This window comes from Coregonus clupeaformis, unplaced genomic scaffold, assembly GCF_020615455.1.
Source record: "Coregonus clupeaformis isolate EN_2021a unplaced genomic scaffold, ASM2061545v1 scaf0452, whole genome shotgun sequence".
Taxonomy (NCBI): Eukaryota; Metazoa; Chordata; class Actinopteri; order Salmoniformes; family Salmonidae; genus Coregonus; species Coregonus clupeaformis.
Window position 1 is genome coordinate 210,890 of NW_025533907.1, and position 26,611 is coordinate 237,500.

General features: G+C 49.5%; 1 protein-coding gene across 2 annotated transcripts in view; it reads right to left on the bottom strand.

Annotated features, from left to right (window-relative positions):
* Window positions 1–26,611, bottom strand: part of LOC121585851 (cyclic AMP-responsive element-binding protein 5) — a 79,395-nt gene that overhangs the window by 23,314 nt on the left and 29,470 nt on the right. For both annotated transcript variants that reach the window (XM_045215475.1, XM_045215476.1), the window contains 2 exons: window positions 23,328–23,451; window positions 21,378–21,482 (listed from right to left, as the gene is read on the bottom strand). In XM_045215475.1, the coding sequence (XP_045071410.1) occupies window positions 21,378–21,482; window positions 23,328–23,451 (229 nt within the window). The remainder of the gene's footprint in view (window positions 1–21,377; window positions 21,483–23,327; window positions 23,452–26,611) is intronic.

Below are 26,611 nucleotides of genomic sequence, written 5' to 3' on the forward strand. Positions count from 1 at the left end.
ACCTAACCTAACCAGGACTGTATGTGGAGTTACAGAACACTGAACCTAACCTAACCAGGACTGTATGTGGAGTTACAGAACATTGAACCTAACCTAACCAGGACTGTATGTGGAGTTACAGAACATTGAACCTAACCTAACCAGGACTGTATGTGGAGTTACAGAACATTGAACCTTACCTAACCAGGACTGTATGTGGAGTTACAGAACATTGAACCTAACCTAACCAGGACTGTATGTGGAGTTACAGAACATTGAACCTAACCTGACCAGGCCTGTATGTGGAGTTACAGAACACTGAACCTAACCTAACCAGGCCTGTATGTGGAGTTACAGAACATTGAACCTAACCTAACCAGGACTGTATGTGGAGTTACAGAACATTGAACCTAACCTAACCAGGCCTGTATGTGGAGTTACAGAACATTGAACCTAACCTAACCAGGACTGTATGTGGAGTTATGGAACATTGAACCTAACCTAACCAGGACTGTATGTGGAGTTACAGAACATTGAACCTAACCTAACCAGGACTGTATGTGGAGTTACAGAACATTGAACCTAACCTAACCAGGACTGTATGTGGAGTTACAGAACATTGAACCTAACCTAACCAGGACTGTATGTGGAGTTACAGAACATTTAACCTAACCTAACCAGGACTGTATGTGGAGTTACAGAACACTGAACCTAACCTAACCAGGCCTGTATGTGGAGTTACAAAACATTGAACCTAACCTAACCAGGACTGTATGTGGAGTTATGGAACATTGAACCTAACTAGGACTGTATGTGGAGTTACAGAACATTGAACCTAACCTAACCAGGCCTGTATGTGGAGTTACAGAACATTGAACCTAACCTAACCAGGACTGTATGTGGAGTTACAGAACATTGAACCTAACCTAACCAGGACTGTATGTGGAGTTACAGAACATTGAACCTAACCTAACCAGGCCTGTATGTGGAGTTACAGAACATTGAACCTAACCTAACCAGGACTGTATGTGGAGTTACAGAACATTGAACCTAACCTAACCAGGACTGTATATGGAGTTACAGAACATTGAACCTAACCTAACCAGGCCTGTATGTGGAGTTACAGAACATTGAACCTAACCTAACCAGGACTGTATGTGGAGTTACAGAACATTGAACCTAACCTAACCAGGACTGTATGTGGAGTTACAGAACATTGAACCTAACCTAACCAGGACTGTATGTGGAGTCACTTTTAAAGTGGGAAATAAATATTATCCTGGGCTTTAAATGGATAGACCTCTCAAATGGCACCCTATTCCCTATATAGTGCACTACTTCTTGTCAAATATAGTGCACGATATATGGAATAGGGTGCCATTTGGGACACATGCCTCCTCTATGTATGGAGAAGAGAGTGAACAGTGATATTAAACCACTTGTTTGTTTCAATACCTGCGTCATGTCAGTCTCTTCTCGTCAGGCATGTTCAGCCAGCTAGTGTGTTTACTCTGTACTGTACAGTACCTTCTGCTAACAGGATTTATAATTAGGTTATAAATCTAAAGCCTTAACTTTCCTGGCAATAGTCTTTGTGGGCCCAGACCCTTCTAACTCCTCCTCCCCATCTCCTCTCCTCTCCTCTCCTCTCCTCTCCTCTCCTCTCCTCTCCTCTCCTCTCCTCTCCTCCCCCCAGCCCCTAAAAACCACGGCATGGGTTCCCCATCTGCGGCAGCTATAGAATGGAGGGAGAGAGAGTGCCAGCAAGCCCCTGTGGGTCTAATAAGAGGGTCTAATCCCCCCAACACCTCCTCATCCTCCACCACCCCTCCCCCAACACCTCCTCATCCTCCACCACCCCTCCCCCAACACCTCCTCAACCTCTACCACCCCTCCCCCCAACACCTCCTCAGCCTCCCCACCCCTCCCCCCAACACCTCCTCAACATCCACCACCCCTCCCCCAACACCTCCTCATCCTCCACCACCCCTCCCCCAACACCTCCTCATCCTCCCCACCCCTCCCCAACACCTCCTTAACCTCCACCACCCCTCCTCCCAACACCTCCTCAACCTCCACCACCCCTCCCCCAACACCTCCTCAACCTCAACCACCATTCCCCCAATACCTCCTCATCCTCCACCACCCCTCCCCCAACACCTCCTCATCCTCCCCCCCCCTCCCCCCAACACCTCCTCATCCTCCACCACCCCTCCCCCAACACCTCCTCAACCTCCACCACCCCTCCCCAACACCTCCTCAACCTCCACCACCACCTCTACCACCTCTACCCACCATTGCCTGCCCTCCATACCCACTATCCACTCCTCCAAGTGCCCCCAAACTCCACCACACCCCCCATTAGCTCACTTTTATTACATTTCCCACATGCCACAGAGAGGCAGCAACCTCTCCCCCTCTCCTCCCCTCCACCTCTCATGTACCCCCTCTCTGGCCAAGAGCTGGGGACTGTTAAACTGATTTCTTCTGGGACTACAGGAGGCAGACAGCCTGACGGAAAGTAGTGAGAGTCTCTCTGTACTGTAGTCTCTCTGTACCTGTACTGTAGTCTCTCTGTACTGTAGTCTCTCTGTACCTGTACTGTGGTCTCTCTGTACTGTACTGTAGTCTCTCTGTACTGTAGTCTCTCTGTACTGGAGTCTCTCTGTACTGTAGTCTCTCTGTACTGGAGTCTCTCTGTACTGGAGTCTCTCTGTACTGTAGTCTCTCTGTACTGTAGTCTCTCTGTACTGTAGTCTCTCTGTACTGTAGTCTCTCTGTACTTCTGTACTGGAGTCTCTCTGTAGCTAGAGTCTCTCCTTTCTTCCCTTCCTCCACTGGGATTTGTGGTTCTGGGCCGAGCCGAGCACAGCCTCCCTGTGAGATGCACACCCCCACCCACAGAGGAGGCTCCACACACACACACCCACCCACCCACCCACCCACCCATACCCACACACACCCACCAACCCACCCCCACCCACCCACCCACCCATAACCCTACACACACACCCACCAACACACACACGCACCCACACCCACTCACAGTCACTCACACACACATACACTTGTCAGCCTCTCTCTCTCCCTCTGCCTCTTTCTCTCTGTATCGCTCTACTCTCTACTCTCTCTCTCTCTCCTCCCTGTCAGTCTAATGGATTGGCCTCTCTGCATCCAGACTCTCTATCCCCACTGGTTCCTCTTGTAAAGCAGGGCTCTGTGGACCAACCAACAGGGTTATCACTACAAACCCCTACGCCACTATCAGCCTCTGGGGAGAGAGAAAGAGACAGACAAAGAGAGAGGCAGAGAGAGAGGGGGGTGAGAGAGAGGGGGGTGAGAGAGAGGGGGGTGAGAGAGAGGGGGGTGAGAGAGAGAGGGGTGAGAGAGAGAGAGAGAGAGAGAGAGAGAGAGAGAGAGAGAGAGAGAGAGAGAGAGACTAACGTATGGTCACACGAGCACAGTCAGGGACAAAGTGCCTGGGCTAATCTAATCTTAGAGGCAAACTGAAACAAAAGGCATCATGCTGCAGCTATTTCAGACAGACAGAAGAATGAACGCGGAAAGCTGTGCTTCCAAAATGATTGATCTGAATCATGATTTTAAATATTTATTTGACAGTTTGTATTAATAGACTCTGTTATTAATTAATAGTTTCTGTTTATCAGACATATACTGAACAAAAATATAAATGCAACATGCAACAATTTCAAAGATTTTACTGAGTTACAGTTTATATAAGGAAATCAGTCAATTTTAATTCATCAGGCCCTAATCTATGGATATCACATGACTGGGAATACAGATATGCATCTGTTGGCCACAGATCCCTTTAAAAACAGTAGGGGAACATGAGAAACATGGGACCAACACTTTACATGTTGCGTTTATATTTCTGTTCAGTGTAGTTCCACAGGTCGCTAGAATAACAGATCACTTTCCCTAGCTGTGTTGGTGTTTTTACCACGGCTGAAACAGAATGGTCAACTGGGTGATCTGGTGAACGGTGAATTGGGCTGGTGGCATGTGGTTATGATAATACGAGAAGTCCACCCTGTCTGTCTGCCTCTGGTTGGCTAACCACTGTAATTGACTTCTAATTGTGTTTTCCTTCAGAATGTGTTTCTCTTGTCATTATTAACTAACATGTCACATGCAACATTTTTCTTTAGCGTTTATGCTAACATTGGGAACCAAACCTGACAGAGTGGAGAGAGGGAGGTGACTTAACTGACACCCACAGCCATGAGGAAGTGATGTTACTGAGGCCAGAAAATGACAACACGTTAACAGGCAGTGAATCTCATGGGAAATAGGAAGTCTGTACTAATAAGTGTTTCTATGACACTATGTAAGAAATGTTAACAGGATGGGATGTGGTTGACATTGATGTTTTCACAGAGTTGTTGTTGAGGAGTTGTACTTAGAATACTGTAGATAAGGAACTGGTCAGAGAGGTCACATAAAGTGTTAGCCATCCACCCATCTGGTGGTGGCTGGCTGGCTGGTTTACCCTGGCCTAGCCCTGCCGGAGGGGAGGGAGTCCTGGAGGCTAGTCCTGTCCCATTCACAGGCCCTGAACCGTACCCTGAATGCCTTCACACACACGGCTCCCAACAGCCTTCCATCAGCACAGCTAAAACAACACGCAGTCACCCAAAGACAAACACAGCAGACACACTGCTCTGCTCCACCCCTGCCCTCCGCCCTACCGAGTCCCTCTCCCACACACACATGCTCACGTGTGAACAACACACACAGGCATGCACACAGAGTGTAACTCACGAGTAGAAAATAGGTGTTTTGAGCCATATTCCTACGCTTGAGAATATGACTGTAGTCCATGGTTGTGGGTGGGTCATAACCCTGCTCTTAGGCCCCTGGTGTCGGCACCATAGTGGAGGGAGAAACCCACCTCTCTAACTCCCTCCCTCTCTCTCTCTATCTCTCCCTTCCTTGTCAGGCCTCACCACAGATAAGCTGGCAGACACTGTTAGTGTTCTAACCCTCCACTGTACACCTTCACCAATCACACATTTCCTGAGATACTGTCTGTGGAGAAATACTGAAGTTTGACAATATGCAGAAGGATAGTAGTTTTCCTCTACATTTCTCTGTATCCCTGTTTCTTCTCCTCTGTTATGCCTGACTTTAACCCCTTACATACACACACTGCAATAGGCACTGTTTGTCTCAACACACACAAGCACACGTGCGTGCACATACACATGCAAATGCACGCTCACGACACACACACACACGCTCGCTCGCTCACACACAGCCACAGTTTAACCCTACACACTAGCAGTCAGTCAGTTGGGGCAGAACGGCTGCAGCAACAGAGTTCACATTCAGCTGTGTCCTTGGCTCACTGTCCCGCTCTCTCCAATGACATCACCCCCTGACAATGCCACCATTCATACAGATGTTGCTTTCAAAACCTGGAGATAGATTCTACACTCCTATTGTCTGCTGCTCATAGTCTTCTACAACACAACCCACGGTCTAGCCAGAGGTGCTCTGTCGCTCTGTCTGTCGCTCTGTCTGTCTGTCTGTCTGTCTGTCTGTCTGTCTGTCTCTCTCTCTCTCTCTCAATTCAATTTAAGGGCTTTATTGGCATGGAAAACGTATGTTAACATTGCCAAAGCAAGTGAAGTAGATAGTAAACAAAAGTGAAATAAACAATAAATATTAACAGTAAACATTACACTCAGAAGTTCCAAAAGAATAAAGACATTTCAAATGTCATATTATGTATATACAGTGGGGGAAAAAAGTATTTAGTCAGCCACCAATTGTGCATGTTCTCCCACTTAAAAAGATGAGAGAGCCCTGTAATTTTCATCATAGGTACACGTCAACTATGACAGACAAAATGAGAAGAAAAAAAATCCAGAAAATCACATTGTAGGATTTTTAATGAATTTATTTGCAAATTATGGTGGAAAATAAGTATTTGGTCAATAACAAAAGTTTCTCAATACTTTGTTATATACCCTTTGTTGGCAATGACACAGGTCAAACGTTTTATGTAAGTCTTCACAAGGTTTTCACACACTGTTGCTGGTATTTTGGCCCATTCCTCCATGCAGATCTCCTCTAGAGCAGTGATGTTTTGGGGCTGTCGCTGTGCAACACGGATTTTCAACTCCCTCCAAAGATTTTCTATGGGGTTGAGATCTGAAGACTGGCTAGGCCACTCCAGGACCTTGAAATGCTTCTTACGAAGCCACTCCTTCGTTGCCCGGGCGGTGTGTTTGGGATCATTGTCATGCTGAAAGACCCAGCCACGTTTCATCTTCAATGCCCTTGCTGATGGAAGGAGGTTTTCACTCAAAATCTCATGATACATGGCCCCATTCATTCTTTCCTTTACACGGATCAGTCGTCCTGGTCCCTTTGCAGAAAAACAGCCCCAAAGCATGATGTTTCCACCCCCATGCTTCACAGTATGTATGGTGTTCTTTGGATGCAACTCAGCATTCTTTGTCCTCCAAACACGACAAGTTGAGTTTTTACCAAAAAGTTCTATTTTGGTTTCATCTGACCATATGACATTCTCCCAATCCTCTTCTGGATCATCCAAATGCACTCTAGCAAACTTCAGACGGGCCTGGACATGTACTGGCTTAAGCAGGGGGACACGTCTAGCACTGCAGGATTTGAGTCCCTGGCAGCGTAGTGTGTTACTGATGGTAGGCTTTGTTACTTTGGTCCCAGCTTCTGCAGGTCATTCACTAGGACCCCCGTGTGGTTCTGGGATTTTTGCTCACCGTTCTTGTGATCATTTTGACCCCACGGGGTGAGATCTTGCGTGGAGCCCCAGATCGAGGGAGATTATCAGTGGTCTTGTATGTCTTCCATTTCCTAATAATTGCTCCCACAGTTGATTTCTTCAAACCAAGCTGCTTACCTATTGCAGATTCAGTCTTCCCAGCCTGGTGCAGGTCTACAATTTTGTTTCTGGTGTCCTTTGACAGCTCTTTGGTCTTGGCCATAGTGGAGTTTGGAGTGTGACTGTTTGAGGTTGTGGACAGGTGTCTTTTATACTGATAACAAGTTCAAACAGGTGCCATTAATACAGGTAACGAGTGGAGGACAGAGGAGCCTCTTAAAGAAGAAGTTACAGGTCTGTGAGAGCCAGAAATCTTGCTTGTTTGTAGGTGACCAAATACTTATTTTCCACCATAATTTGAAAATAAATTCATTAAAAATCCTACAATGTGATTTTCTGGATTTCTTTTTCTCAATTTGTCTGTCATAGTTGACGTGTACATATGATGAAAATTACAGGCCTCTCTCATCTTTTTAAGTGGGAGAACTTGCACAATTGGTGGCTGACTAAATACTTTTTTTCCCCACTGTATACAGTGTTGTAACTCTCTCTCTCTCTCTCTCTCTCGCTCTCCCACTCTCTTACCATTTAATGGTGTAAGTAGTTACAAATGACTTCACACAGTTAATCACTCAACAAGGAGTGAAGGTGGAAATTGGCTCTTCTTTCTTGACCTCATTGAACAACTCTGTAAATATGACTCTGTCGTACTGTCACGCCCTGGCTCTGGGGACTCTGAAATGTTGAGCCAGGGTGTGGATTTTCTATGCTTAGTTTCACGGGGTAGCTTCTATGTTGTGTTTTCTATGTTTTGGGTTTTGTTCTAGATCATATAGATCTATGTTGGTCAGGGTGGTTCCCAATCAGAGGCAGCTGTTGCTCGTTGTCTCTGATTGGGAGCCATACTTAGGTAGGCTGTTTTCAGCTATTCTTTGTGGGATCTTGTTCTGATTTGGTTTGTGTTATACCGTAGACGTCACGTTATCGTTGTTGTTTTGATCGTGTGATCATTCTAAATAAATAATATGTTCACCTTCAACGCTGCGCCTTGGTCGATCATGACAGAAGATCCCACCTTGACTGGATCAAGCAGCGTGACGAGGAGAGAGGATGGACGTGGGAGGAGATGAGTGCGAGTCTGGCAAGAGGGATGGAGGCCTTGGCCACGGGTAGGAGTGAAGCCCATAAATTTTTTAGGGGGGGGCTAACGCCGTGGACGACGGGGCAGCAGGAGGACGCCAGGTTACGGGAGTCACTGGTCACCAGGGGGAAGGAGGTTGTAGAGGCACGGCGAGAGGTACTGGCGTGTGTTGCCAGTCCGGTCCGGCCTGTTCCTGATCCCCACGTAGGGCCAGTGGTGTGTGTTCCCAGTACGGTCCGGCCTGTTCCTGCTCCCCGCACCAAGTCAGGGGTGCGCTTCGACAGCCCGGCTCGGCCCGCTCCTGCTCCCCACACCAAGCCAGTGGTGTGCGTCGTCAGTCCGGCACGGCCTGTGCCTGTTCCACCGGTGGCTGGTCCGGCACCGGTCAGATGCTTCACGTCGGAGCTAGAGCAATCCGCTCCACCAGTGTTCAGTCCAGCTCCGGCCAGCAGGGCCAGACCGGACCAGGGGTACTGTGGGGGGTTAGAGAGGGAGTGGGGACCATGCCCAGAGCCGGATCCGCCGCCAAGGCGGAGTGCCCACCCGGTCCCTCCCCTGTGGTGTTCTGTTGGCGCGGTCGGAGTCCGCTCCTTTGGGGGGGGGGGGGGTACTGTCACGCCCTGGCTCTGGGGACTCTGAAATGTTGAGCCAGGGTGTGGATTTTCTATATTTAGTTTCACGGGGTAGCTTCTATGTTGTGTTTTCTATGTTTTGGGTTTTGTTCTAGATCATATAGATCTATGTTGGTCAGGGTGGTTCCCAATCAGAGGCAGCTGTTGCTCGTTGTCTCTGATTGGGAGCCATACTTAGGTAGGCTGTTTTCAGCTATTCTTTGTGGGATCTTGTTCTGATTTGGTTTGTGTTATACCGTAGACGTCACGTTATCGTTGTTGTTTTGATCGTGTGATCATTCTAAATAAATAATATGTTCACCTTCAACGCTGCGCCTTGGTCCGCTTCATCATGTGTCAACGATCGTGACACGTACACTTGGTATTTCTGACCTACATACAGTATTTTATGTATTTTGCAGAATTCAGTACAATAAGTATTTCAGTGTTTAAATAAAACTATAGTTTGGTAGAGTTTTAAAACAATATACAAGTTTAGTAGGATCATAAAACTAAAACTGTGATGATGAAGAGTTCAGGTGAAAAAATCCACTGGCTCAAACTGCAACTCTTGCGTCAGGATAGCTGGTCTCGGTGCATATTATGAAATGTTTCTTTAAGAGAAGCTCTCTTTTTTCCCTCCTCAAGTAAAAAGGAGTACATTTAGAGCGTGCCAAGGATGATGTCATGGGTCCATCCAGTGCCAGGTCCATAGCCAACAGAGCTACAGTGTAGGAACATATAGTATTGTTTACCTCATAAGAAACTCAGCACCAAGCCTGACGCTTAGTGACACATTTATTGTCCCTAGTAACAATGTAAACAATAGATAATTACCCAGATAATAAATAACACATTTTTATACACGAGCTGCAGCACAGAAGAAGCAGACCTTTTTAAATCTGTCTGTCTATTCAAAACCTACTGACCGTCAGAGGGAAAGGACAGGGTGTTAACAGCTTTACATTAAACTGATACTAACCCACGGCGGAGAACACCACTTCGAAATTGGAACCCGCTCACATTTTTGACTTATGTCCCGTGGTTGGCACACAGGGAGACATTGTGTAGAACTTGATAAGGGCTTGTTTTGACTTCCTGTCCACAGAAATGGAGAGTGAAAGTCTTTCATCAAACAAACAAAGATATCAAACCATCTAAAAAAATAGACTTTTAGGAATAGAATACTGTGTTTCGACAAACACACACACACACACAAAATCTTTCAGTAGGTGTGTATTTGTGTGTGCATGTGTGTGTGCACGCTTGTACAACGATGTCAGCTGCTGCTGAGCGAGTGGTGCAGGGCTGGATTGAGATCAGGGCTGTGAGGGAGGGTGCTGGCTAGAGCCTGTGGAGCTCTGGCTCCGAGTAGCGATGTAATGCTTTGGCCTGTGTGTGTGTGTCTCTGTCTGTCTGTCTGTATGTGTGTGTCTCTGTCTGTCTGTGTGTGTGTGTCTCTGTCTGTCTGTCTGTGTGTGTGTGTCTCTGTCTGTCTGTCTGTGTGTGTGTGTGTGTGTGGGCCACCTCTCCACAAGCGTTTCCTCCACCACGCTGTGAGGGTCAGCTATCCTGACATCCCTAATGCACAACACACACCACCCTATTCCCCTGACACGACACAACCACAACCACACCCAGCACCATGACACACACACACACGGCACCCTACCGAGCCTCGTAATTACCAGACTGATTACCGCTGCGCTATACACCCTAACCCCCTCGCACATAAAACCACCTCAACTAAAACTATGAAAAGACTCTGATGAAAAACAATAGGACACAACCTAGGAGTCAGTTATGACACCACCATCACAGAACAGGCCTCAACACAAACACATGTGCAGTATTTTAAGTATCAGAATGACTTATTGATTAAGCAGAGTCAGACAGATTAAGACAGATTAAAGCTGAGAGGAGAGATAGTTGAGACAAGAACAGAGAGATAGAGACAGATTAAAGCTAAGAGGAGAGATAGTTGAGCGAAGAACAGAGATAGAGACAGATTAAAGCTGAGAGGAGAGATAGTTGAGAGAAGAACAGAGATAGAGACAGATTAAAGATGAGAGGAGAGATAGTTGAGAGAAGAACAGAGATACAGACAGATTAAAGTTGAGAGGAGAGATAGTTGAGAGAAGAACAGAGAGATAGAGACAGATTAAGGTTGAGAGGAGAGATAGTTGAGAGAATAACAGAGAGATACAGACATATTAAAGATTAGAGGAGAGATAGTTGAGAGAAGAACATAGAGATAGAGACAGATTAAAGTTGAGAGGAGAGATAGTTGAGAGAAGAACAGAGAGATAGAGACAGATTAAAGATGAGAAGAGAGATAATTGAGAGAAGAACAGAGAGATAGAGACAGATTAAAGCTGAGAGGAGAGATAGTTGAGAGAAGAACAGAGATAGAGACAGATTAAAGTTGAGAGGAGAGATAGTTGAGAGAAGAACAGAGAGATACAGACAGATTAAAGATGAGAGGATAGAGAGTTGAGAGAAGAACAGAGAGATAGAGACAGATTAAAGTTGAGAGGAGAGATAGTTGAGAGAAGAACAGAGAGATAGAGACAGATTAAAGCTGAGAGGAGAGATAGTTGAGAGAAGAACAGAGAGATATACAGATTAAAGCTGAGAGAAGAGATAGTTGAGAGAAGAACAGAGAGATACAGAGATTAAAGATGAGAGGAGAGATAGATGAGAGAAGAATTTAGAGATAGAGACAGATTAAAGTTTAGAGGAGAGATAGTTGAGAGAAGAACAGAGAGATAGAGACAGATTAAAGATGAGAGGAGAGATAGTTGAGAGAAGAACAGAGAGATAGAGACAGATTCAAGATGAGAGGAGAGATAGTTGAGAGAAGAACAGAGAGATAGGTGAGGATTATAGATGAGAGGAGAGATAGTTGAGAGACGAACAGAGCGATAGAGACAGATTCAAGATGAGAGGAGAGATAGTTGAGAGAAGAACAGAGAGATAGAGAAGGATTGCAGATGAGAGGAGAGATAGTTGAAAGAAGAACAGAGAGAGAGACAGATTAAAGAGGAGAGGAGAGATAGTTGAGACAAGGACAGAGAGATAGAGACAGATTAAAGATTAGAGGAGAGATAGTTGAGAGAAGAACAGAGAGATAGAGACAGATTAAAGCTGAGAGGAGAGATAGTTGAGAGAAGAACAGAGATAGAGACAGATTAAAGTTGAGAGGAGAGATAGTTGAGAGAAGAACAGAGAGATACAGACATATTAAAGCTGAGAGGAGAGATAGTTGAGAGAAGAACAGAGAGATACAGACAGATTAAAGATGAGAGGAGAGATAGTTGAAAGAAGAGCAGAGAGATATACAGATTAAAGATGAGAGGAGAGATAGATGAGAGAATAATTTAGAGATAGAGACAGATTAAAGTTTAGAGGAGAGATAGTTGAGAGATAGAGACAGATTAAAGATGAGAGGAGAGATAGTTGAGAGAAGAACAGAGAGATAGTGTCAGTGATGCTGTAGGTGGGTGTGGTGGTGGAATCAGGCGCAGGACGCAGAAGTACAGTCCAAAGACTTTAGTGAAATATCCACAAGAGAAACGCACAAACTAGCCCGAAGGCGAAACTCCGCACGCAGGCGAAAACAAAACGGGCGCACTACACAGGTGCGACAAAACACTCCAACACAATGGAGAACAGCTCAACCGAGCAAACAGTAATACGTCCAGCAAAACGCACGACAGTGAAAACAATCACACACAACACTAGACAAACACAACGAGAACTTATAGGACACTAATTACACTAAACGATAACAGGTGTAACAACAATCAGACAAAAGCAAACGAACATAGAAACATGCAACGGTGGCAGCTAGTATTCCGGGAGACGACGAACGCCGAAGCCTGCCCGAGCAAGGAAGAGAGGCAGCCTCGGCCGAAACCGTGACAGTACCCCCCCCTTGACGCGCGGCTCCAGACGTGCGCCGACTCCGGCCTCGGGGACGACCAGGAGGACGCGGAGCAGGGTGCGTCGGGTGCCCACGATGGAATTCCGTCAGGAGAGACGGGTCCAAAATGTCTCTCCTCGGCACCCAGCACCGTTCCTCCGGGCCGTACCCCTCCCACTCCACTAGATATTGGAGACCCCCATCCGACGTCTCGAATCCAAGATGGACCGCACGGAGTACGCCGGTGCCCCCTCGATGTCCAATGGGGGCGGAGGAGTCTCCCTGATCTCACTTTCTTGGAGTGGGCCAGCTACCACCCGGCCTGAGAAGAGACACATGGAACGAGGGGTTAATACTTTTATACTCAACAGGTAGTTGTAATTTGTAACACACCTCGTTCAATCTTCTCAGGACTTTAAATGGCCCTACAAACCGCCGACCCAGTTTCCGACAGGGCAGGCGGAGGGGCAGGTTTCTGGTAGAGAGCCAGACTCGATCACCAGGTGCGTACACCGGTCCCTCACTGCGGTGGAGATCGGCGCTCGCCTTATGACGACGGAGGGCCCGCTGCAGGTGGACGTGTGCAGCGTTCCATGTCTCCTCAGAGCGCCGCACCCACTCATCCACCGCAGGAGCCTCGATCTGGCTCTGCTGCCAAGGTGCCAGAACCGGCTGGTAACCTAACACACATTGGAAAGGGGTTAGGTTAGTGGAGGAATGGCGTAGGGGAATTCTGGGCCATTTCGGCCCAGGGAACGACCTTGCCCACTCCTCCGGCCGGTCCTGGCAGTATGTTCTAAGAAACCTACCCACATCCTGGTTCACACGTTCCACCTGCCCATTACTCTCCGGGTGGTAACCCGAGGTGAGGCTCACCGAGACCCCCAACCGCTCCATAAAAGCTCTCCAGACTCTGGAGGTAAATTGGGGACCTCGATCAGACACAATATCCTCGGGTACCCGTAGTGCCGGAACACATGGGTGAATAGTGCTTCGGCAGTTTGCAGGGCAGTAGGAAGGCCCGGCATAGGGAGCAAACGACAGGCCTTAGAAAACCGGTCCACAACGACCAGTATAGTGGTATTCCCCTGTGAAAGAGGAAGGTCAGTGAGGAAATCCACCGAGAGGTGAGACCATGGTCGTTGTGGAACGGGCAGGGGTAGTAACTTACCCCTAGGCAGATGTCTAGGCGCCTTACACTGGGCGCACACCGAGCAGGAGGAAACATAAACCCTCACATCCCTCGCCAACGTGGGCCACCAGTACTTGGCACTAAGACAGTGCACTGTCCGGCCGATACCAGGGTGTCCAGAGGAGGGTGACGTGTGAGCCCAATAGATCAATCGATCCCGAACCTCGAGCGGAACGTACTTCCGACCCTCCGGGCATTGAGGTGGACTAGGGTCAGTGCGTAACGCCCGCTCGAGTTCAGCATCGACCTCCAACACTACCGGTGCCACCAGACAAGACTCCGGCAGTATGGGAGTGGGCTCCACGGACCTCTCCTCCGTGTCATACCGCCGAGACAGTGCGTCTGCCTTACCGTTCTGTGACCCAGGGATGTACGTGATCTTAAATGTGAACCGGGTCAAAAACATATTCCACCTCGCCTGGCGAGGGTTCAGCCTCCTCGCTGCCCGGATGTACTCCATGTTACGGTGGTCCGTCAAAATGAGGAAAGGGTGTTGAGCCCCCTCAAGCCAGTGCCTCCACACCTTTAGGGCCTGTACCACGGCTAACAGCTCCCTGTCCCCTACGTCATAGTTTCGCTCCGCCGGACTGAGCTTCTTGGAATAAAAAGCACAGGGGCGGAGTTTAGGTGGCGCGCCGGACCGTTGCAAGCACGGCTCCTATACCCGGCCTCTGACGCGTCCACCTCTACCTGAAATGGTAAAGAGGGATCCGGATGCGCCAGCACCGGGGCCGAGGTAAACAGGTCCTTCAGCCTCCCAAACGCCCTGTCCGCCTCGGCTGACCACTGCAGACGCACGGACCCCCCTTCAAAAGAGAACGTTATGGGAGCTGCCACCTGTCCAAAACCCCGGATAAACCTCCGGTAGTAATTCGCAAACCCCAAAAACTGCTGCACCTCCTTCACAGTGGTTGGCGTTTGCCAATTACGCACGGCTGACACCCGGTCTACCTCCATCTTCACCCCTGACGCAGACAACTGATAACCCAAAAAGGAGACCGACTCCTGGAAAAACAGACACTTCTCTGCCTTGACATACAGGTCGTGCTCCAACAGCCTCCGCAACACTCGGCACACCAGGGCCACATGCTCGACTCGGGTAGGCGAGTACACGAGAATGTCTTCTATGTACACGACCACCCCCTGCCCCTGCATGTCCCTGAAGATCTCATCCACGAATGATTGGAAAACTGAAGGAGCGTTCATCAACCCGTATGGCATGACAAGATACTCGTAATGGCCCGAGGTGGTACTAAAGGCTGTCTTCCATTCATCGCCCCCCCTAATGCGCACCAAGTTGTACGCGCTCCTGAGATCTAATTTAGTGAAGAAACGCGCCCCGTGCAATGACTCCGTCATGGTCGCAATCAGCGGGAGTGGATAACTGTACTTCACCGTGATCTGATTGAGACCACGGTAATCAATGCACGGGCGTAACCCACCATCCTTTTTCTTCACAAAAAAGAAACTCGAGGACGCAGGGGAAGTGGAGGGGCCGTATGTATCCTTGTCTCAGAGATTCGTCTATGTAAGTCTCCATAGCTCTCTTCTCCTCCTGAGACAGAGGATACACATGGCTCCGTGGGAGCGCAGCTCCTGCCTGGAGGTCTATCGCACAATCTCCCTGCCTATTGGGGAGGCAACTGCGTCGCCCTCGACTTACTGAACACAATAGCCAAATCCCCATACTCAGGGGGAACGTGCAATGCGGGCACCTGGTTTGGACTCTCCACCGAGGTAGCCCCCTACGGAAACGCCTAAACATCGACCCACACACTGGGCAGACCACTCCATCAGAGCCCTCTCCTGCCACGAAATAGATGGGTTATGGGTACTCAACCAGGGCATGCCCAGCACCACCGGATACGCAGGCGAGTCGATCAGAAATAGCTGGATCATCTCCCTGATGACCCCCTGCGCACACATCCTAAGTGGCGCCGTGACCTCCCTGATCAAGCCCGCACCCAACGGACGGCTATCTAGGGCATGAACGGGGAAGGGGACGTCAACAGGGAGAAGGGGAATCCCTAAGGCTAAACAAAATTTCTTATCAACAAAATTCCCAGCCGCGCCTGAATCTACCAGCGCCTTATGCTGGGAATGAGGTGCTACCTGTGGAAAACGCACAGGTATACAGAAGTGTGCAACAGAGAGCTCTGGGTGAGTGGGGCGCCTACTCACCTGGAAGGACTCCCCAGTGCGGGACCTGTCGTCTTCTCCCCTAGGAGGCCATCCCCAGCACCTAGCCGCGGTGTGTCCTCCCCGACCACAGTTGGTGCAGGAGATGGACCCCCTCGTAATCCGACCCCTCCTCTCTCTAGCGCCAGCGCCCCCGAGCTCCATGGGGCACGGCTCGGAGGCGCTGGAGGGTGAAATGGACGGACCCCCCTCGGGGACGTCCGCGGGTAGCTAGCAGGGTATTCAGCCTGATGGACATGTCGACCAACTGGTCGAACGAGAGGCTGGTGTCCCTACAGGCCAGCTCCCTACGGACGTCCTCACGTAGACTACATCGGTAGTGATCGATGAGGGCCCGCTCATTCCACCCTGCATCCGCCGCTAGAGTACAGAATTCCAAGGCGAACTCCTGGGCACTCCTCTTCCCCTGCCGGAGGCAGAACAGACGCTCCCCCGCCGCTTTCCCCTCCGGGGGATGGTCAAACACCGCCCTGAAGCGGCGGGAGAACTCGTCGTACGTGATGGTGGTAGCGTCTATTCTCCTCCACTCTGCGTTGGCCCATTCCAACGCCTTGCTGGAAAGGCAGGAGATCAGGGCGGACACGCCTCGTGTCCCGAGGGCGGCCGGGTGCACGGTGGCCAGGTAAAGCTCCACCTGGAGAAGGAATCCCTGACACCCGGCAGCGGTCCCATCGTAGGCCCTCGGGAGCGAGAGTCGAACTCCTCTGGGTTCCGGAGCGGGAATGGGCTGACTTGCCGATGGTGAGGGCAGGGAAGATGGTGGTGGAGGTGTCCCTCGGGTCTCCCAGCCTCGGATGGTGGTGATCACCTCCTGCAGGGCGGACCCCATCCGCAGGATCTGGTCATTCTGCTCGCGGACCCTGTCCTCCAGCGTCGCCTGTGCTGCTGCGGCTCCTGCTGATTCCATTCGAGCAGGTGTGTGATTCTGTCAGTGATGCTGTAGGTGGGTGTGGTGGTGGAATCAGGCGCAGGACGCAGAAGTACAGTCCAAAGACTTTAGTGAAATATCCACAAGAGAAACGCACAAACTAGCCCGAAGGCGAAACTCCGCACGCAGGCGAAAACTAAACGGCCGCACTACACAGGTGCGACAAAACACTCCAACACAATGGAGAACAGCTCAACCGAGCAAACAGTAATACGTCCAGCAAAACGCACGACAGTGAAAACAATCACACACAACACTAGACAAACACAACGAGAACTTATAGGACACTAATTACACTAAACGATAACAGGTGTAACAACAATCAGACAAAAGCAAACGAACATAGAAACATGCAACGGTGGCAGCTAGTATTCCGGAGACGACGAACGCCGAAGCCTGCCCGAGCAAGGAAGAGAGGCAGCCTCGGCCGAAACCGTGACAGATAGAGACAGATTCAAGATGAGAGGAGAGATAGTTGAGAGAAGAACAGAGAGATAGAGAAGGATTACAGATGAGAGGAGAGATAGTTGAGAGAAGAACAGAGAGATAGAGAAGGATTGCAGATGAGAGGAGAGATAGTTGAGAGAAGAACAGAGAGATAGACAGATTAAAGTTGAGAGGAGAGATAGTTGAGACAAGAACAGAGAGATAGAGACAGATTAAAGAGGAGAGGATAGATAGTTGAGAGAAGAACAGAGAGATAGAGACGGATTAAAGATAAGAGGAGAGATAGTTGAGAGAAGAACAGAGAGATATAGACAGATTAAAGCTGAGAGGAGGGATAGTTGAGAGAAGAACAGAGAGATACAGACAGATTAAAGATGAGAGGAGAGATAGTTGAGAGAATAATTTAGAGATAGAGACAGATTAAAGTTGAGAGGAGAGATAGTTGAGAGAAGAACAGAGAGATAGAGACAGATTAAAGAGGAGAGGAGAGATAGTTGAGAGAAGAACAGAGAGATACAGACAGATTAAAGATGAGAGGAGAGATAGTTGAGAGAAGAACAGAGGAGAGATAGTTAGCCCAGAGGTCTGGTATGTGATAGGAGTCATCTTGGGAGCCTCATCAGTCCTGTATCAGCCCTCTCTGTATCAGCACTGTATCAGCCAAGTATCAGCCCTGCCTTCAGCCCTGTATTTGCCCTCCCTGTATCAGCCCTCCCTGTACCAGCCCTCCCTGTATCAGCCCTCCCTGTATCAGCCCTGTATCCGCCCTCCCTGTATCAGCCCTGTATCAGCCCTCCCTGTATCAGCCCTGTATCAGCTCTCCCTGTATCAGCCCTACCTGTATCAGCCCTGCCTTCAGCCCTGTGTCAGCCCTCCGTGTATCAGCCCTGTATCAGCCCTCCCTGTATCAGCCCTACCTTCAGCCCTGTATCAGCCCTCCCTGTATCAGCCCTGCCTTCAGCCCTGTATCAGCCCTGCCTTCAGCCCTGTATCAGCCCTCCCTGTATCAGACCTGTCTTCAGCCCTGTATCAGCCCTCCCTGTATCAGCCCTGCCTTCAGCCCTGTATCAGCCCTCCCTGTATCAGCCCTGCCCTCAGCCCTCCGCCCTCCCTGCAGCTCATTAACTATTTACACTAGAGACAGACAGACAGGTCTCTCTAGGCCTCCTAGCAGCTCAGCCCCACCGCAAAATCTATTAGCCGTCATTAGCCCCCCCAAGCCCTGGGCCCTCAGCAGCACACACACTCCCACTGGGCAGGAGTGGGTTAACTCCGCCAGGGGAGGCCTTCAGTTACCACAACACACAGGCACGCGCACACACATAATCCTCTCTCTCCAGTATCTTTTATCAATTTCTGTCTTTCAAGTTCTCTCGTTCTCACTTGATCTATCTATTTCCCACTTACCCTCCATCTCTCTCTCTCTCTCTCTCTCTCTCTCCCTCTCTCTCTCTCTCTCTCTCTCTCTCTCTCTCTCTCTCTCTCTCTCTCTCTCTCTCTCTCTCTCTCTCTCTCTCTCTCTCTCTCCCTCTCTCTCTCTCTCTCTCCCTCTCTCTTCCTCTCTCTCTTCCCCTCCCTCTCTCTCTCTCTCTCTGTATTCTCTCTCTCTCTGTAGTATCTCTCTCTCTCTCTCTCTCTCTCCCTCTCTCTCTCTCTCTCTCTGTATTCTCTCTCTCTCTCCCTCTCCCCCTCCCCCTCTCCCCCTCTCTCTCTCTCTCTCTCTCTCTCCCTCTCCCCCTCCCCCTCTCCCCCTCTCTCTCTCCCTCTCTCTCTCTCTCTCCCTCTCTCTCTCCCCATCTCTCTTAATGTAAATGTTCCTGTAGTGAGAGGCTGGGCCAGGGGTCTGAGGCTCTGAGGTTGTAAAGCTGGGGGGGTGTGGGGTTACAGTGAGGGAGATTTCCCATTGGCGGAAAGTCAACATGGTCCGGGGGTAATGCGATTAGGGCTGGATCGAGCGCGTCGCAGGGGACACATGGAGCTGATCACGCCACAGACACCTGATAGCGCGGCCGTATTTATCGACTTGGCCCGGGCGAGGATATTACAGACACCAGAGATCCCCTGAAACCCCTGTTCCCCCCGCTTCCCCATGCCCTCCCCACTCTGTCCGTCAGTTCCTTATGAAAACCACGCTGGAGATCTCAGCCTGATAAGGCGGTTAGCCTCTCACTCTCTGTCCACAATCATGGGATTCCATCAGGACCTTTCAAGATATCAGGGCCATTCAAAATGTCAGGGCCCAAATCTCAAACCATCTCCATTTGGTGGTCATGAATAGTGTATGAATGAATAACTGACTGGTCAAGCAGCCTGTAGGTTAGTCCGGTAATGAAGCCTTGGTCGTTTTCTGAGGACTGTCTGGTTGAGTTTATTAGTGGCCTTGACAGAGCATTTACAATTCAATTACAACAATAGCAGAGAGGGGGACAGAGAAGGAAAAGGTCTGGATGTCTGGATGGAGGCCAATGCAGAGATAAGACTAAAACACTAAAGCTGTGTTACTCCAGCATGTTACCATAGGAACAGCTGGAGAGATCCAAAAGACGATCAATCTAGAGAGAGAGAGAGCAGGGGAAAGAGGGACACGTATGTCCTGACAATGCACGTTCTCTCTCTCTCTCTCTCTCTCTCTCTCTCTCTCTCTCTCTCTCTCTCTCTCTCTCTCTCTCTCTCTCTCCCTCTCTCTCTCTCTCTCTCTCCCTCGTTTTCTCTCTCTCTCTCTCCCTCTTTGTCTCTCTCCCTCCCTCGTTCTCTCTCTCTCGCTCTGCCTCTCGTTCTCTATCTCTCTCTTCCTCTTTCTCTCTCTCCCTCGTTCTCTCTCTCTCTCCCTCTTTCTCTCTCTCTCTCACCCTCTCTCCCTCTCTCTCTCACTCTTTGTCTCTCTCCCTTTCCCTCGTTCTCTCTGTCCCTCTTTCTCTTTATCTTTCTCTCTCTCTCTCCCTCTTTCTCTCTCCCTCTTTCTCTCTCTCTCCCTATTTCTCCCCCCTCTCTCTCTCTCTCTCTCTCTCTCTCTCTCTCTCTCTCTCTCTCTCTCTCTCTCTCTCTCTCTCTCTCTCTCTCTCTCTCTCTCTCTCTCTCTCTCTCTCTCTCTCTCTCTCTCTCTCTCTCTCTCTCTCTCTCTCTCTCTCTCTCTCACCAACCTCAACAATCAGTGGGCCATTAAACAAGTCAGAAGAGCAAACAGCACTTTATTCTGACCAGCCACTTGCCTCTCTAACTCTGCCTCTCTCTGCCGCTCTCTGCCGCTCTCTCTCTCTGCCTCTCCCTCTCTCTCTCTGCCTCTCTCTCGCTCTGCCTCTCTCTCGCTCTGCCTCTCTCTCTCTGCCTCTCTCTACCGCTCTCTGCCGCTCTCTCTCTCTGCCTCTCTCTCTCTGCCTCTCTCGCTCTGCCTCTCTCTCGCTCTGCCTCTCTATCTCTCTGCCTCTCTCTCGCTCTGCCTCTCTCTCTCTCTGCCTCTCTCTCTCTCGCTCTGCCTCTCTCTCTCTGCCTCTTTCTCTCTCTGCCTCTCTCTCTCTCTCTCTCTCGCTCTCTGCCCCCTCTCCTCCCTCTCTCCTTTCTCCTCTCTTCACTCCTCTCTTCCCGCTCTTCTCCCTCTACACCCTCTCCATTTCTCCCTCTCTGTCCTCCCTCTCTCTCAACCTTCTCTCACTCCCCCTGCTCTCTCTAACTGCCTGCTTTGTGAACGATGAGGTCATTCCTGTGTTAAACTAGTGCTAACAAGTTGCAGAATTCCACAACATGTTCTGTACATTAAGATATACATCAGTCAGCCAGTCGGTGCAGTGCGGTGGGCAGCCCAGTCGCAGCCACATAAAGGGCCCTTTATTCAGGCTCTCTGAGACTCCAGCCCAGCGCTGCTCTGCTCCTACAGGTTCAGACCCAGCAGCTTTGATTCCACACACACACACACACACACACACACACACCAAATTATGAAATCCACACAGAGACTTTAAAGCAAGCGCAGCTTTTTGTTGGCATGGCCAAGTGGAAAAGAGAACGGTATTAAACATTGAGCATCGGTGTGTGGAAGGGTGTGTGGAAGGGTGTGTGTGTGCGTGCAGCTGCATGTGTGTGTTTTTATTATTCAGGTGTATTTAGTGTGATGATTGGGACTCACCAGTTTGGCCTCAGAGTGCATGGAGGGTCCGTGAGGTGAAGAGCAGGAGCTGGGGTGGTTGGGGCCCTGCATACCCATCATACTGGAACCCATCTGCCTCTCCATCTGAGGACCACAACAACATGTCACACTACGGCAACACACACACACACACTTCTCAAGGAGGCACGTAGTGTGTGTGTGTCTGACAAAGACAGTGCTATTAACAGACACACACCCTGGTAGTAACTTCCTGTTTCAACTCCCTCACTGCTGGGCTGGCTTCCTGTTTTAATTCCCTCACTGCTGAGCTGGCTTCCTGTTTTAACTCCCTCACTGCTGGGCTGGCTTCCTGTTTTAACTCCCTCACAGCTGGGCTGGCTTCCTGTTTTAATTCCCTCACTGCTGAGCTGGCTTCCTGTTTTAACTCCCTCACTGCTGGGCTGGCTTCCTGTTTTAACTCCCTCACTGCTGGGCTGGCTTCCTGTTTTAACTCCCTCACTGCTGGGCTGGCTTCCTGTTTTAACTCCCTCACAGCTGGGCTGGCTTCCTGTTTTAACTCCCTCACAGCTGGGCTGGCTTCCTGTTTTAACTCCCTCACTGCTGGACTGGCTTCCTGTGTTAACTCCCTCACTGCTGGGCTGGCTTCCTGTGTTAACTCCCTCACTGCTGGGCTGGCTTCCTGTTTTAACAAACCCTCCACCCCCCTGATGTCCCCCACTACCCCCCCAACCCTCCCAACAACCCCGACCCCCCTGATTTCCCCCACTACCCCCCCAACCCTCCCAACAACCCCCCCACCCCCCTGATGTCCCCCACTATCCCCCCAACCCTCCCAACAACCCCCGACCCCCCTGATGTCCCCCACTACCCCCCAACAACCCCCCAACCCCCTGATGTCCCCCACTACCCCCAACCACCCCAACAACCCCCACCACCCGATGACCCCCACTACCGCCCCAACCCTCCCTAACCCCCCAACAACCCCCCACCCCCTGATGACCCCCCACTACCCCCTGATGCACCGCTCCCCGTCTACAGCCCCAGAACCCCTCCACACAGCCTTAATTGCTCTAAGTGTGTTTTGTGTATAAATATCACCCAAACCTGCACTCCTTTCCTGACCTGTCAATCTTCCTCCAGAAAGGCTTAGCTCCTAATTTAATAAACATGGGAGTTTTTTTCCACACCATAAACACAGCCTGTCTTGTGTTACCATGAGAACATATGTTGTATCATTAGAATTCTGATATGGGGAGCTTTCTCAGAGTTGTTATCATTCCCTGTCTGTCTCCCACTACTGCACCGACTTTAAATCTCATTGGCTTGATTAGAATATAGTCGGAGTTGTCGAGCCAGCGTCTGAAAGCCTCACTACAGGAGATGGTCGTTTGGATAAATGGTGATAAATAATTCATATGGTGGGAAATACGTGGGAAAACCCACAGATATTACAGAATGAAAGAGGGGGTGAGATGTGTGTAGATAGTGTGTATGTGTGTGTGAGTATGTGCATGCGTGTGTGTGTGTGTGCATGTGTGAATCAGTGTCTGCTTGTGTGTGTGTGTGAATCAGTGTGTGCGTGTGTGTGTGAATCAGTGTGTGCGTGTGTGTGTGAATCAGTGTGTGCCGTGTGTGTGTGAATCAGTGTGTGCCGTGTGTGTGTGAATCAGTGTGTGCGTGTGTGTGTGAATCAGTGTGTGCCGTGTGTGTGTGAATCAGTGTGTGCCGTGTGTGTGTGAATCAGTGTGTGCCGTGTGTGTGTGAATCAGTGTGTGCCGTGTGTGTGTGAATCAGTGTGTGCCGTGTGTGTGTGAATCAGTGTGTGCCGTGTGTGTGTGTGTATCAGTGTGTGCCGTGTGTGTGTGAATCAGTGTGTGCCGTGTGTGTGTGAATCAGTGTGTGCCGTGTGTGTGTGTGTATCAGTGTGTGCCGTGTGTGTGTGAATCAGTGTGTGCCGTGTGTGCTCACAGGCATCAGTACGGAGGAGCCTTGCATGGTGGGGTCTGGCAGGTTTCCAGCCATGGAGGCAGGCAGTGGCTGTCTCTGTCTGTTCCGTAGGTGCAGTAGTGAGGACAGGGAGCCAGGGACAGGCCTAAACACACACACACACACACACAGGACAGGGAAAGTGTATTAAACATCATTTGCACTGAACACATGTTCCAAGTTCTTCAGAGAGATCATATATCATCTACATATTTTTGTCATTAGAACATCACCACATAACAGCAGTAGCACACAGTTTATGTTCTAACAGATGTGTTACTTCACTTCAGGTTATAGAGTAGCAGGAACACTATGGGGGGGGCAAACATACAAACATGCTTCTATCCACCAGGCAGGCAGCTTTCTTCATCCCATCTAAATCAGTTTCCCAGTTGTAGCTTGTTTAGGCTTGGAGACATGTCAGTCTACATCTTCTCTGTAGTCTTTGGTGTATAGTAGTTTACACTTGAGGCTTTACTTACTGATAAGACAGACAGTAAAGGATCCTCTCTCCTCTCCTCTCCTCTCCTCTCCTCTCCTCTCCTCTCCTCTCCTCTCCTCTCCTCTCCTCTCCTCTCCTCTCCTCTCCTCTCCTCTCCTCTCCTCTCCTCTCCTAGTAGACTATGGGCTTGAGTAACAAGCATCCAGCAGGTGTTTCTCAGTGACACACAGACAGTAGGCCTACAGTACTACATTGCTGAACTCCTCCCCCTCAGTTTACCATTGTGTAACACTATTTATTACTTTAGTCAATTCAGAGGATCAAGTTGAATTGACAAAACATGACATACATCTTCATATTTTAAGACAGTGTAGTAATAATAAAAATGTATGTAATGTCTCAAAAGACCCTGGGTTGTGTATTCTTTAATGCCATCCAGTCATGCCAATGAGGAGAAATAACTGTTTCAAATGAAACATAACTGGTGGACTGGCATGGTGTAACTTCCAATGGGAATGTCTATGTCTGTAATGTAACCACTTAGTGTGTGGACTGACTGACAGGCCAATCCACAGCAACACCCACATCAATAAATCACATGTAGAGATCAGGCTAGAGGCTGGAGGCTATACTTACACTGCAGAACAAGGCCTGTTTCAGCCACTCACTCACTCCCTGCATGTGTCCCAAATGGCACCCTATTCCCTTTATAGTGCACTTCTTCTGACCAGGGCCCATAGCCATTTGGGACGCCTCCACTCACTCACTCACTCACTCACTCACTCGCTCGCTCGCTCTGGACTGCAGCGAATAAATGATCAAACTATCCAGACCACTCCATCTGGGGTTGGTGGCGTGACATCATTTATATAACTGCCACTAAATCCCTGTTAGTAAGAACACAGGCTCCCAGCTGCCTGCTCTCCACTAGCCTACTACACCCATCCCCTCATACAGAAGGCTAACCTTAGCTAGCCTAGCCTACTACACCCATCCCCTCATACAGAAGGCTAACCTTAGTTAGCCTAGCCTACTACACCCATCCCCTCATACAGAAGGCTAACCTTAGCTAGCCTAGCCTACTACACCCATCCCCTCATACAGAAGGCTAACCTTAGCTAGCCTAGCCTACTACACCCATCCCCTCATACAGAAGGCTAACCTTAACTAGCCTAGCCTACTACACCCATCCCCTCATACAGAAGGCTAACCTTAGTTAGCCTAGCCTACTACACCCATCCCCTCATACAGAAGGCTAACCTTAGCTAGCCTAGCCTACTACACCCATCCCCTCATACAGAAGGCTAACCTTAGCTAGCCTAGCCTACTACACCCATCCCCTCATACAGAAGGCTAACCTTAGCTAGCCTAGCCTACTACACCCATCCCCTCATACAGAAGGCTAACCTTAGCTAGCCTAGCCTACTTTACCCATCCCCTCATACAGAAGGCTAACCTAATTTGTGGAACCATCCATCCATCCTCTAGGCCTAATAACCATAACACTCAGTATCAATTCTGATTCTGCTACTCAATGCTTTGGTAAAGATCTATTTCCATGGACATTTGCCAATTACTTCTAACCAGAGGTGTTTAGGTTAGTGACGCTAAACGGCTCGATGTAATCAATGGGCCGCTCCATCCCGGCTGTGATTGAGGTAATAGCATAGAGTTAGTGTTAGCACTGGAGAATGACGGAAAAATGGGGCTGTCGCTGAGCAAATGTTCCCCCACCTGAACAAATACCTGTATTTTCCAAGACCTAAATGTGTGCATTTACGCTCCAGACATTTAGATTACTACACACACACACACACACACACACACACACACACACACACACACACACACACACACACAGAGGACCATTACGGTTGGGACGATATGTCATGTCTGTCTAACATTGTGATTCGTCACAATCACAACCATTCAGCAGAACATGTGACATGGGCATGTGGAACGAGAGACCGTGCGAAGGCAAACACTTCCACATGGGGAAAGGCATGTAGGTAGAATGAGGCTGACATAAGGCACACATTCAACATGTGCTGTGCTAGCTGTGTGATTGGGTTTGTCCCTTTGACAAACTGTATGGGATTCAAGTCCATAATGGCAGTTCTAGTGAAATCAGCATGTTTATTCAAGTCGCTTCAACTCAGGTAGGCCTTCTGGGAAAGACAAAATGGCGTTGAGAAATACAACTTTAAAGAAGCACTGTGTTTAGGTTTGACAAAGTTCCAACGTGGCTCAATACCCTGTCCCTTTAAAGGTACTGTATGGTACCAACGCCACAAGCTGTAGCCACAACACAGGGCCATACCGAAAGGTGTGTGTGTGTGTGTGTGTGTGTGTCTGTTTGTGTGTGTGTGTCTACTGTATATAGTGTGATTACTGCTGTGTGTGTTTTAAAGCACAGGGGACAGGAAGGAAAGGCAGGTCACTGCTGCTGGCCCTGGTCTCTGGCTCGTACAGAAGACAAGAAAGGAGCCCTTTGAAGCTCTGCAGGTTGCCCCTGTCTGTCTGTCTGCCTGTGTCTGTCTGTCTGTCTGTCTCTGTCTGTCTGTCTGTCTGTCTGTCTGTCTGTCTGTCTGTCTGTCTGTCTGTCTGTCTGTCTGTCTGTCTGTCAGCCTGTCTGTCTGTCTGTCTGTCTGTCTGTCTGTCTGTCTGTCTGTCTGTCTGTCTGTCTGTCTGTCAGCACAGCTCACCTGCAGCAAGCCCAGAGAGGGGTGTTGGGAGTTACCCACCCCCAGACCACTAGCCATACCGCCCGTCCAGCAGGAGAAAAAACACCTCTACCTGACAGGGCTTCTCCCGGAGTTAAACT